Source organism: Pleurodeles waltl, chromosome 7, assembly GCF_031143425.1.
Source record: "Pleurodeles waltl isolate 20211129_DDA chromosome 7, aPleWal1.hap1.20221129, whole genome shotgun sequence".
Taxonomy (NCBI): domain Eukaryota; kingdom Metazoa; phylum Chordata; class Amphibia; order Caudata; family Salamandridae; genus Pleurodeles; species Pleurodeles waltl.
In genome coordinates, this window is record NC_090446.1 from 1,081,440,815 (window position 1) to 1,081,454,615 (window position 13,801).

At 46.0% G+C, this 13,801-nt stretch overlaps 1 protein-coding gene across 1 annotated transcript in view; it reads left to right on the forward strand.

Annotated features, from left to right (window-relative positions):
* The first annotated feature begins 4,204 nt into the window (after nt 1-4,204).
* Nucleotides 4,205-13,801, forward strand: part of SMIM36 (small integral membrane protein 36) — a 429,881-nt gene continuing 420,284 nt past the window's right edge. The window contains exon 1 of the mRNA XM_069200022.1: nt 4,205-4,793. Coding sequence (XP_069056123.1) covers nt 4,410-4,694 — 285 coding nt within the window. The 5' untranslated portion in view covers nt 4,205-4,409 and the 3' untranslated portion in view covers nt 4,695-4,793. The remainder of the gene's footprint in view (nt 4,794-13,801) is intronic.

Genomic DNA, 13,801 nt, shown 5'->3' on the forward strand with positions numbered 1-13,801 from the left:
CAATTCAACCCACCCCTCTCCAGTTCAACCCCTCCAATACAACCCAACCCACCCCACTCCAATGAACTGCCTCACCCCAGTCCATCCCACTTCAATCCATTCCACCTTAATCCACTCCAGTCCAATCCAGTTCATTTAAACCACCCCACTCCAATCCAATCCACCCCACTACACACCAATCTAATCTACCCTACACCAATCCAATCTAATTCACCTCACTCCAATCCAATTCACCACACTTCAGTCCAATCCACCCAAACACAATCCACCCACCCCACCCCATCCTAATCCAATCCAATCTAATTCACTCCACCCCAATCCAATCAAACCCACTCCATTCCTCTCCACCCTACTCCTGCCCACCCCACTCCAATCCAATACACCCCACCTAAGTGCATTCCACCCCACTCCAATCCACCCCACTTCACCCCAATCTAATCCAATCCACCCCACCCCACCCCACTCCAATCCACCCCACTCCAATCCACCCACTCAACCCAATCCAGTCAACCCTACCTCATTTCAATCCACCCACTCAAATCCAAAATGCCCTATCCACTCCACCCTACTCCAATCCACCTCACTCTACTCTACTCTACTCCAGTCCACCCCACTCTACTCCAATCCACCCCACTCTATTCCAATCCTATCCACTCTACTTCAATCCACCTCACTCTACTCCAAGCCACCCCACTCTACTCCAACTCTACCCACTCTGCTTCAATCCACCTCACTCTATTCCACTCCATCTGACTCTACTCCAATCCACTCGACTTCACTCTACTCCAAACCACCACACTCTATCCCAGTCCACCCAATTCACACCATCCCAGTTCAGTCCACCCCACTCAATCCACTCCAATCCATCCCACTCCCATCCAATTCATCTTATCCCACCCTACTCCAGTCCAATACAGTCCACCTTAATCCACCCAATATCTATCCCTTCCTCCCCACTCCACCCAACTCCAAACCACCTTAATCAAATCCACCACAAACCACCCAAATCCAATCCCCCCACACCAAGCCAATACACCCCACACTAATCAAATCCACCCCAATTCAATCCAATCTACCCCACTCAATTCCAATCCACTCCACTTCAATCCCCCACTCCAATCCAATCCAACCCACTCCAGTCCAGTCTAGCCCCTCCAGTCCAATCCACCCTACTCAAATCCAGACCACTCCAATCCAAACCACCCCACTCAATTTAAAAAAGCCACTCCAATCAATCCCACTCCACCCACCGCATTCAAATCCACCCCACCCCAATCCAGTCCACTTCAATCCAATCCACCCCACCCAATTCGATCCAACCCACCCAATTCCAACCCACTTCTGTCCAATTCCCCACACTCCAGTCCAATCCACCCCACTCCAGTCGAATTCACCTCACATCAGTCCAATTCACATCACCTCACCCCACCCCAATCCACCCCAAACCACCCCACTTCAATCCAATCTACCCCACTCCAATCCATCCACACCACTGCAGTCCAGTCCACTCTAGTTCAATGAACCTCACTCCACTCTTATGAACCCAATCCACTCCAGTTCATTCTAATTCACCCCACTCCAATTCATTTCATTCAAAATCATCCCAATCCAATCCACCCACCCCCATCCAATCCACCCCATCCTAGTCCGACCACTTCAGTCCAATTCACCCACCACAATCCAGTCTAATCACCCCATTCCAATCCACCTCACCCTATTTCAATCAGCCCCACTCTAATCCACCCCACTCTACTGCATCTAGCCACTCTATTTCAATCCAATCCACCCCACCCCACTCCAATACACCCCACTCCAATACACCCCACTACCTCAATCCATTCTAACCCACTCCACCCTATGCCACCCATGCCACTCCAACCCACAACACTTACTGCAACTGAACCATTGAACTCTACCCTCCTCCATTCAACTTTGCAACACTCTACTACCCCTGCTCCACTCTACGACACTCTACTCCCCCACTCCACTCTATGACACTCCAAGCCACTACCTTTTAGCTATGATGAACAGCAGCCATACTGATGTACAACATGGCAAAAACACACTGCCAAAGCCAATAGGCTAGACCTATTGGCTTTGACAATGCTTGTTGAGTTTATATTCTAAGTTGCAGATATCACAGAATTCAATTGACATTCACCCCCATAGCATATTGTGCTGTTTTGGTCTAAGTGCTCTTGGAACAGATATTGATTAATATGTTAACAATGTTTACTGTTTCAAACTAAGCAAACCTTTCAACAAATTCAACACCACAACCTGAAAAGGTTAATTGAAGACTGAAATTCAAAAAGCATACCCATTTAACAACGTTTTGAAACGGGGCACCTTCAAATTGCATCAAAAAAATCAAGGGTGAACTAGTGCCTAATGTAGACTATAACCAGGGCCACTGGAATTATGCGGTTCTGCAGCCACAGGTTTTTTCGCATGATTTAGAATGTTTGGACATAATACATTATCTGCAGCATAATTCGTAGATTTTAACAAAAAATATTTGCTTTCGAGCTTAAACGGATCAAAAGTTACTAAAAATGTGGCCATATATGTTTGAACGCACTGGAAGATGCTTGTTCCACATTTTATCACTGACAAAATCAAATCAAATCAAATCATTAGCATTTGTAAAGCGCGCTACTCACCCGTGCGGGTCTCAAGGCGCTAGGGGGGAAAGGGGGGGTTATCGCTGCTCGAACAGCCAAGTCTTTAGGAGTCTCCGGAAAGCGGAGTGGTCCTGGGTGGTCCTGAGGCTGGTGGGGAGGGAGTTCCAGGTCTTGGCCGCCAGGAAGGAGAAAGATCTCCCACCCGCCGTGGAGCGGCGGGTGCGAGGGACGGCAGCAAGTGCGAGGCCAGCGGAGCGGAGGGGGCGGGTGGGGACGTAGAAGCTGAGGCGTCTGTTGAGGTATTCCGGTCCCTTGTTGTGGAGGGCTTTGTGTGCGTGGGTGAGAAGACGGAAGGTGATCCTTTTGCTGACTGGGAGCCAATGCAGGTGTCTCAGGTGTGCGGAGATGTGGCTGTTGCGGGGTACGTCGAGGATGAGGCGGGCCGAGGCGTTTTGGATGCGTTGCAGGCGGTTTTGGAGTTTGGCGGTGGTCCCGGCGTAGAGGGTGTTGCCGTAGTCCAGGCGACTCGTGACAAGGGCGTGGGTCACGGTTTTTCTGGTGTCGGCGGGGATCCAGCGGAAGATCTTGCGGAGCATGCGGAGAGTGAGGAAGCAGGCGGAGGACACGGCGTTGACTTGCTTGGTCATGGTGAGAAGAGGGTCCAAGATGAAGCCGAGGTTGCGGGCGTGGTCTGCGGGGGTCGGTGCGGTGCCGAGGGCCGTGGGCCACCAGGAGTCGTCCCAGGCGGACGGGGTGTTGCCGAGGATGAGGACTTCCGTTTTTTCAGAGTTCAGCTTTAGGCAACATTGTTCCTCCATCATAAAACCGCCAGCATACATACAGCTTAGATAAACTGTGAAGCCACAGCGTGTTTGTGTGCATGCAGCTCTTGAACTCTGGGCAATTGTCGACCTTGGGGTCCTATAGTGGGCTGGAGTGATGGTTGCTGGTCAATGTGTATGCCCCATTGCAATGCAGTATTGTGCAGTACACAAGAACAATTTTGCATACTACAGGGCAGTACAATAGCAGTGTGCAATTAAGAGGCTAGACACATGATTTTGATCCCAAAATTGCACACTTTGATAACTCAGTATGTGTACTCATTGCCTATTTGCCTACAAAAACCTAGATACATACAGGCAACATCTTCTTCCTTAGGAGTTAGTTACAAACTAACTGGTCATCTTTCAGTTATTTATGTATTTGGTTGCTAAACTGCTACTGATGGGGTGAGATATTTTCCCCAACAGCATTACCATGTGTAAAGAAACAAAATAATGAAGTAATACTATCACCAATGTGCTGAATTATGCCACATAATTTGCCTTTTTCTTAGGAATTATTTAGTCAACCTGCCATATCATTTGGTGCTTCCCTGCCTCATAATTCCAGTAGCCCTGACTATAATATGCTGGTATCCAACGTTTTGTTTTTAACTGGGGATAAGATTTTTTTTTTTACATTAGATGGATTTATAAACACTGCATGTTCTGAAAAAAAAATGATCTTTCCTAGACCGTGAATATATTCACTAATACGTTGCTCAGAAGCAGAGTGCCTCTGCCAGCATCAAGGTATTAAAAGAAGGAGCTTAAGTTATTAAACTGAGCAGCTTTAATCGACCAGTTCAGAGAATTGCAGTTCTGCAGGGGTGGGAGTGGATTAGTAGTATTTTTACCGCAAAGCCAATACATCTCATCTGACCAGTGCCGAACTGCTCGCTGCCTTCTCAAGTGTTCGAGGTGCTTCAGGTGGCGCTTCACTTCAATAGCATGGGATCAAATGGAGTTTTACCTGGAGATCGACCCTGTCACCTTGAACCTGATCATTCTGGTCGCTAGTTACGTCATCCTGCTTCTGGTGTTCCTGGTGTCCTGTGTGCTCTATGACTGCAGAGGGCGAGACCCCAGCAAGGAGTACGCCCCGGAGACCCCACCAGCTAGCAGGTCTCCGATCAGACTGGTGGTAATGCAGCAGGGCTCAGCCTGCACACACTGGGGGAAAGGACTGGTGCCATCCTACACAGATCCATCCGAGCTGCTGGACAAAAGAAGTACTATGGTTTGAGGGTGGACATGGCCTCCACCGTGCAGTGTCCCGCCTTGTGCGTAGGCCGGCCTCGCCCAAGGGAGCATTTCTTTTCCTTAAGAAGGCTCGATCACCCAAGTGAGTACAAATGTTTGTTTCTCGTCAACATCTCTAGGGTGACTTGTGGGCACGTGACTGTTTTACATTGTCAATACTAATAGAGTAGTAATAGGAAATGCCTCCATGGGGTAATTCCATAGTAATTATCAGTAATGAAGCCCAGCAAATTTATCAAACGATCAGTCATAAATCACTATGAGGTCACTGCAACATGAACCAGCGTCTTAAGTGTTACTTACTTTGTCACACCTGCAAGGCAATGTGATATTCACAAATGGCAATGCATTTTGCTGTACAGTGAAACACGCCTTTCTAATTTATAATGACGATCTGCTGCAGAGAACACTGTGGCTGAAACTATTCATTGCATACTTGTAAAGTACCTTGAAATGATATTTGGTACTTCTAAACACATTGATTTACAGTTATTATATTTAAGGCTCTTAGATATACCTTAAGGTGGCCAGTAAAACCCAGCTTAATATGTGGCACGATCATACGAAACGCAGGCCTGCTGCTAAACCTAATATTTTAACCACAGGACCACACATTCCAGGACTGACCATTAGGCCCAATTGCGAAGTTCACTTCTCCAGCAAAGTTTTGATTTGTAAGTTATAATAAAGTACAAATATGTGTTACAACAATCGGCATGTGTAAATCAAGGCTTTAAATTGTAAAATCAATTCAAAGGACAATGCACAGTGCTAAACAAGTTTGGGGCATATTTACAAGAAAGTGGCGCATCATAGATGATGCACTACTTTTCTTGCGTCCAATAGTGCCCCCTAACAACACCATGTCAGCTCCGTATTTATAATATGGTGAACCATGGCGCACGTTAGGCCAATAGCATTAAAAATGTCGATACTATTGTAGTGCTTTGGTGGATTACCACCAAAAATATGGCGCTAATCTACAAAAGTCAAGGGAGGCCCATTGAATACAATGGTAGTGTCACTTTAATGCCTGCCTAAGGTAGGCGTAAAAAATGGCACTAAAAATGGCACAGTGAAATCATGTAGATTTCACTCCACTATTTTTCTGGGCCTTCTAATGGGGGAACGCCCCCTTGCATACATTATGCCTGGTGCAGGCATAATGTGGTGTAAGTGGTTATAAAGTGGCGCAATGCTTAGCATAAAAAAATGACACTAGTGCTGTGCAAGGGGCTTGTAAATATGCCCGTTTGTCTTATCTTCCTGTTCATTTGAGGAAAGAGGGTGGTGTCTGGGGTTAGATAGCACAAATCCATATGTAGTAAAGTGGCATGACCCAGTTTTGCACCAAATCATAAAACCAGCTGAAACCACACAGAACCAAGAGGTCAAGCGGCATATCACTATATGCACATACTTGTAATACCTGGGTTCAACTCTAAAGCAAACACTTTACATCTTTCCCTCGTTTTTTATCTACAGTAGATAATTTGTACTAGATGGTGTACCTCGAGTACAAATCCTGCGATAGATACATTTGGATCATGTTTTCACAACAGTGCGAGGTCGAGCATCACACAGAATAGCATTTTTTTTGCATGAATTATGTCGATGTCGTCATTGGCAGGCGAATGTTGTCAGCTGTGGTACTGTGCTATTTTTTGTATTTTGTCTTTTACTGTACTGAAAGGTGAGCCTGTGTCGATAGACTTTACACCGTGGCAGGGATCACCACTGAGGACCCAGTTCGTAAAGATTTTGCTGTAAGCAGATGTGATTTACTCTTGTAGTGCTCCTGGAATTCAGGTGTAAGTCTTGAGTACTGCAAGATTAAGCTACGGCAACATCCTTGTGACTCAGGCTCTTTGACTCTACTGAGTCATATAACAATGAAGTAGATAATAAGTGAGTAATTGAAAACCAAACGTAACAAACCGGAACCCAAATGCTAAGTAATACTACACTATTACCACCTAAACTTGAAAAGCTGTGTTAGACCGCACATTGGGGTACCATAAGTCAAGCAGCAGCTACTGGCCCACAGCCAGAGGGACTGGGTCATGTGTCTCTGGGGTCTGTCCGAGCATGGCTCTGAAAACTGAGCCAACTACAACTCTTGCACCTCTTGACTATCAGTGATAGCGATGTTGAGGAATCACACTCTTGTCAGGGAGCTAAGTGTGAGGGTACATCAGACTCAGGATTCAAAAGACACGCAACAGCTGATTGCGCAGCCCAGTGTTTAACTCTGTAAAAAGAAAATATGTTCATACACAGTGAAACGTAATACTACACAAAAGTATCATCTACTCAGAGTCTCTGGTAGATGATTATTCCCCTTTGGGGAGGATGCCTTCTTCTGCCTCTTTCCACCCGCCTGTGTTGGCTTCAGCACAAGTGCACCCCCCCCCCAGTCCAGTAGGCAATCAATGATCTCAGGTCCTCATTTACAAGGCCTTTGCGCAACTGTTGCATCATTTTTTTTACTCAATGATGGTGCAAGCAGTGCTCTACACTGCTCCTTATTTACAAACTGACACATCGGCGCCAGTGGGTCAGTTTGTAAAGCCTTGCATCACATTATACCTGTACCCGGTATAATGTATGCAAGGTAGGCGTAACCACGGGAAAAGCCACGCAGAACTGACACAGTGAAATTTACATTTCACTACGTCATTCTGATACCTCACTGCGTCAGAATTTTACTGCCTGCTCAGAGCAGGCATAAAACTGATGCAGGGAATTTCTTAGTGGTGGCCTCCTGGCTTTGCTGGAGTAGCATCATGTTTTTTACGCTAGTCCAGCAATGCGTGAGTTTAGCACTACAGATGCATCAGAATTTCTGACGCACCTGTGAAAACATGCGCCATGGAGCTCTGTATTGTAAATACAGCGCATCCATGGCGTCATTAGGGCATCGTAGGGCATCGCAAGTAATCTGATGCATTGGAGCCAATGCATCAGATTCTTGTAAATGAGTCCCTCAGTCTCTTACTGTTAGTTTCGCCTTTAGTCAAGGATCACATAGACCTTGCTTTGACCTTCAGCTCCGCAGTCTTGGGTTTCCCACGATCAATCAGCTGCCAGTTGCCAGTGTATGATGCCACTGCACCCCTCTTCAGTCCAGAAGCGGCCTGTAGCATGGTCTGGAGGCTGCAGCAGCTATCCTCAATTGGAGAGTCTCTTCCGGGCGCTTAGTCATCTGATGGGCCTAAAGGTTGCATCAGGGACTCCTCCTGGACGGAAGTGAGTCAGCAGCTTGGCCCTCCCCGGTCCATGAGTTAATACAGTTCACTTCTTGGTGCAGGACCGGGGAAGGCAGCTGAGTCACTTCAAAGCACTGCAACAGCGGTGGTTGAGTTCCATTGCTCAGCAGTCACACAGTAATACGGGCACACTCTGGCAAGTGCTTTGAAGCAGCAGTTATTTTCACATGGATTAGCCCATATGTGCACATAATTGGCAAGTGCCACTGGGATAGCCACTATACAAGTCTGTTCAGTCACTTTTGGGGCACGTCACATGGTCTTACTTGGACCTCTTCTTCAGCGGCACAGCCCGCTTGGGAGCAAATGCCACAGCTGTAACAGCTAAGATTCTAGCTTGGCGTTTTCAACTTGGTAGTATTCATTTTCAGCAATGCAGACCACTTGGTCATATGGTGGAGCAGTGCCACAGTTCCAACAGCACAACTGATAGGGCAAGTCACTTTCCCACATTTCAGCAATGCCGCACATCTTACAATATGACAGTGATGACTGTCTCCCAGCTTAGAGCATGCCAGGCATGCTTCCATGAGTCTCTATCAGATGGACCCACATGATCGAGGTCACTGCCCTTGCCTACACCAGTAGTCCATTCCTCCTGCTGGGTTAGTTTACTCCTCCCCTATTCCTAAGAAAGGATTCTCCAGGCATTTTGGGACAAGGAACAGTTCTGCTTCCAGGTCATATTCCAGGTGATGTCCCCTCACCTCTGGAAAACTGGATGTCAGGCAGGTACAGTAGTCCTCCGGGTGTTCTGTGTAGCCCCCACCATGGTTGAAGAGAACTTGGAACTGGAACATCAAGTGGGTCAACAGCTGCTAGGCTGATTCAGGTACATCAGCAAGGGCATTTGTATTCTCTGTCTGCACTTATTCTTTCCTGTGTCCTTTTCAGGCTGTTTCCAAGACTCAGCCTTTGTCTAGAGCAGCCCTTCCCAAACTGTGGGCTAAGAGCTAATTTTTGGTGGGGTTACAAAAGTCAAAGCAATAAATAAAGATGCCTTTAAATTTTGTGTTTAACTTGTCACATTTGCCATGATTGAAAGACAGAGGTCATATGTCGGGCTGCTTTATTCTTTTTTCACATGGGGATTATTGTTTACTTTTCTTTCTCTGACTTTAAAGTGAGAGGAGTTTTTAAAGTGAATTATGTGATAATGTAAGGTGTTGGTTTTCGCAACACACAACAAAATATAAATACTTGTAAATTAACTGTATTCCTCCTACAGTTACTTCTTATTCTGAAGTGGGATGGAAACAATCAAGACACTTACTTGGAGATGCACAAATAATGAATATTCACAGAAACCCAATTTCCACACGTTATCATATATAGTTTTATCAGTAAAACTGTGTCCGTGCAAATGTTAGGGCTATTTTAATGTAAAATGTTTTGTATGTAAATTACAATGTGCTACCACACAATCGTTTTGTTTCCTCCAGAAATCACCCCTCCTCATGTCATTAAAGTAGGTTGTTTTTTCTAAAAAGTGGTTTATGGTTCCAAAAGGTTTGGGAACCACTGGTCTAGAGTGATGCTCCTTACAATAGGGCTGTTTCCAGACAAGGGCACCCCTTGAGTTGAACAAAGCAGTATGAGCATTCTGCACCTGGCTATCAAAGCCTTATCTGATAGTGATCAGGAAGTAAGACAACAGGCTGACCTCTTTCCTTTCTAAAGGTCCCCTCCCTCCAGTCTCGGGCAAGTCAGCAAAACACTTTCACTGTCGGGGAGAGTAATCTCACCCCCGTCATGAGCTAATGAGAGGGCCAGGGGCTTCCAAAACTGAAACCACAGACCTCCTTCATTATGGATCAGGCATAGAAGTATAAAGTGTCAATCATGCAAAAACACACACAAACATAGACATGCAGGCGCTTAGGACATCAGAGCAGACATCCGAGCTCACTTTGAGCAGTGGAACTTTACACTAATGGGCCAGTAGGCTACCATTCTTGTGATGTATATGAAAAGGTCTGGTCACACTAAGATCACCACAAAAACATAGTATGCTGCTACTACTGTGCTATTAATGTGAACCCCAACAGGGGCTCAATGATAAATCCAGGACCATCAGGGACCAGACACTTAGCAAGGGACAGGACTAGGCCTTTGCACACATGCTAGATTAGGATGAGGCTGGGGCCAAAATCCAATAACCATAATACCAGATACTTGCAGTTGGGAACTCAGGGCAGGGGACATGAATGTACTGTCATGTTCTGCCCCTTTTTTTTCAATTTCAGGGAACTGTGACTGTCCTTGACGTCGACTCTTATGGGTTCTTGTATGTCTGAGGTAAGGACGACCCTTTCCGGTTGCCAGGGTGCTGCTGAAGGAGAACGTCAAAGCAGAATGCACCTTCCAGAAGGAGTCTCAAGAGGAAAAAAAACAGTCGGGAAAATTCTCTGATGCAGGCGGGAAATCCAAAGCAGTAGGCAAAATATAACACAGGGCTCCCAAAAGACTCCAAAAAGAACAGGAACCGCCAAGAAGTAACGAAAATACACCAGGCAGGAGCAGGATGCACCAACCAGATCAAGGACACACCAGCAGAAGTAAAGAGTGTTGCAACGCAGAGGAAATGAAGTGATGTAATAGGAAATAAGGAAGGTCCATCTTGGATAGGGAAACAGTAAGGTAAAAATAGAAGAATTGCAGTTTTAGAATAGTGAAAATAAATAATATTCCTGGGGCATGCTGGGAACAAGATTGGATATAGAAAGAAGTAGAAGATCATGGCCCCCAGAGGCGAGGTAAGTAAACAGGGCCCAAAACCATACAAAGTAGGAGAAGCGGTTCCAACTGGAGCCGTTGCAGTGTTATGTGCGTATTTACCGGGCTGCCACGCAGATCCTTGGCATGCCCAACAGCAAAAGGCAGGCATTGCACAGTGTGTCTGTGATGCCAAAACAGCCACAACGGGCTGCTGCGTAGAACCACGGCGTCTCCCGAAAGAAGGGGGAGGTGCCGCAGGCCACGGCGTAGTCCGCAGTGGCTAAGATGATAGTATCGTAGCCTGCCACGCAACATGTAGATCATATATGGGACATTCTTGTCCAACAAGGTGCAATAGTTTGTTTGTGGTTCTTGTTAAAAATGGTAATTTATACCACATCTAGATCATTGTTTGCAATGCATATTTTCTTTTTAAATTTAACGTTTCTACTTTTGGATTAGCCATGCTTCCATTGTTGCATGATGTTTCTTTAAATGTATAAGGCACAATGATATTCCAGTGGATATGGTGAATTTTTTTCGATTTTTTCCCTAAGTGTCTAGCAACACTCCAACTTATCTTCATCCTTACTATACGTAGACAGATGATGGATTTGAAAATTGCTAATATTTAGGTCGTGGCTTCAGACAGCTTTTTGTGTCTGTTGGAAGATCTGTTACTTTCACCACAGTGCATATACTTATAGTAGGTTATGAATCAGCTCCTTTCTTGTCTTTTTTTGGCTATCTCATGTGTCTGTTTTTTAGTCAATAGCTGGACGTCCTGTTCTTAATGCTTGTCACACCCAGGAGCACTTCGGTCTCACAGTCTTCTGACTGAAGAGGCTGCATCCATCCACTGTTGACTTGAGGGGAATGTTTACGGACGTGCTACAGACAGCTTTAGTCTACTGTGACGGATGCTTTTTAACAATTCTTTAACATATATTTTAAGTTGGTTCCGGATCTGCACCTTTGTCAGGTTTCGCTGGCTTTCTTTTCTTCTCTATCTCGGTTCTCTGCTCCTGATTTAGTGGCTTTTCCTCCTGTCCTTCTGCTTGCCATGCCCAAGGAGTGTTCTGGTATCACCATGTTTTCGTAGAATGAGATGTATGGTTCCACTGCTGATGACAGGGGATTATTTTCCATGTGCATCTTTCTACAGTGTTTCAGTTTTAGCACTCAATTGAAGTGCCTGGCCCTTCTCTTTAGCCATATGCATCCACAACTGCCTTCTCCACCCCTCCCTCCCTTTCTGCCTAGCTTTAGTCCCTTTATTTCGGTTGTCTGAAAACAGGTTGTATGTTTATCCACTAACTTCAACTGTTAGACAAACTTTCTGTCATTTTAATTCTTTTGACTTGTTGTTGCTATTTGCGTTCTCAGTGTTTATGTGTTCGTCCATATTCCTCGCTCAAGCTGTAAGTAACTTTCATTGAGTCAGCGGGTCATAACTGGAAATGGATTGCTTTTCTTCTCCAGAGGGAGCTTTCTGAGCTATCCAAGACTTCATGAACACCGGCTTTTGTATTATATTTGATGCGGTATCTGTAGCTGCTTCCTCAGGACATATTTGATTTTTTAGAAAATGAAAAATACACACTTCTCCGCATTTCTTTGCCTTCCATGTGAAAAAATGAGCTGCCTGTGCACTTTCAGGGCTCCAGCCGACTACATCGCCCACAGCGGCCATCCTCTTCCCTGCCACCCGTAACGTCCGGAATATGACTCTTTCGGGCACCCTTAGATGTCACAATGAATGAGTAATGCAAATTACTACTGCCGCGAAGTTCCCCACCTCGGCTTTCATCTCCGAATAAAAAATTAATCATGAGGAAACTGACCCGGGACACTCTCACTTCGTTCGTGATGTAGTGTTTCCCTCAGAGGGCTAGGTTGCACTCTCTAGGTCCTTGGATGGCACCTTGAGATTATGAGATCCGACTACAGGTACCACCACCCGTCCCTTCAGGGGACACAGCAAGGATGTTATGAGTGTTGCTGGTAATCGTCCAATTTTGTTTGGCTCTCGTGACACTGTCAATCCTACAGCACAAAGCAGCCACTGCTAGCTGTGTGTGGCCACTGGTCCGAGCATCAGTATTTGGGACCTAGAGGGGAAGATATCTGTGCACGAAGTAAAGCCAGAAAAGATGAGCAACAACAAAAAACAAAAAATGAAAAGATTAAAAACAAGAAAACCATACCTCAATCATATTCTGATACAGCAAAAGCAATGCTACAAAGAAACAGTGTATGTTCCCAGTGCTTAGCAGGTCAAAGATGCTGACAAAGGTGGGTTTTGAGGGGTGACAAGAGTGGTGTGATCTGGGCATGTGTTTATTGGACTGCTGGAAGAGCGGTCCTTGATGTTATGTTTTGCTTCTACAATAGTTTCACATTCGCTTGGAGAGCCGACCTCCTTTCTCAGCAGTTTAAAAATTGAGCAGTCTCACTTCACAAAATTACACAGGATCATCATTATTACTGCTCCTGCAATATGAAAACATATTTTCAGAGTGTGACCTCAGTGGAACATTTCCAAACTATGGACAAACGAGTCACTTGAAAATGCCTTATAATGGGAGGCATGGCCAGGGTGGCGAACAGTGAAGACGTGCCTCCCCTGAGCTCTGCATGCGTGCCCCCATAATTTCCCTTTATAAGATGAATCTTGACAGGAATGCCTCACACAAAGGTGGACGGTGGGAGGGGGCCGAGTCGATGGTCCCCTCGAGAGTTGATGATGCCCCAATAGAAGCTAGAGGATGGAGTGGCTGAACCTGTCAACGACCTGAGGCACGGCAGTCATCTGTGAGCTGCACCGATCAAAGTCCTCACATCACAGCAGCCACCTCTGTAGGCCGAGAGACACAGAGGCTGATGTGGCCCATGACACTGGAGCGGCATGGGGAAGCTGGCAAGAGTAGACCACCCATGAGGTGCTGAAGTGGCGGGATGAACTGGTGGCGACTCAGGTCTGCCTCGATTAAAGAGGGTATGGCAAGGTGGTGCCCTCAGTGGTTCCTGGGATGGCAAGGATTTGGGTGGACCTGTCTTAGACACTGTCCTGGCCTAAGGAAAGGTGCCCCAAGCATGACAT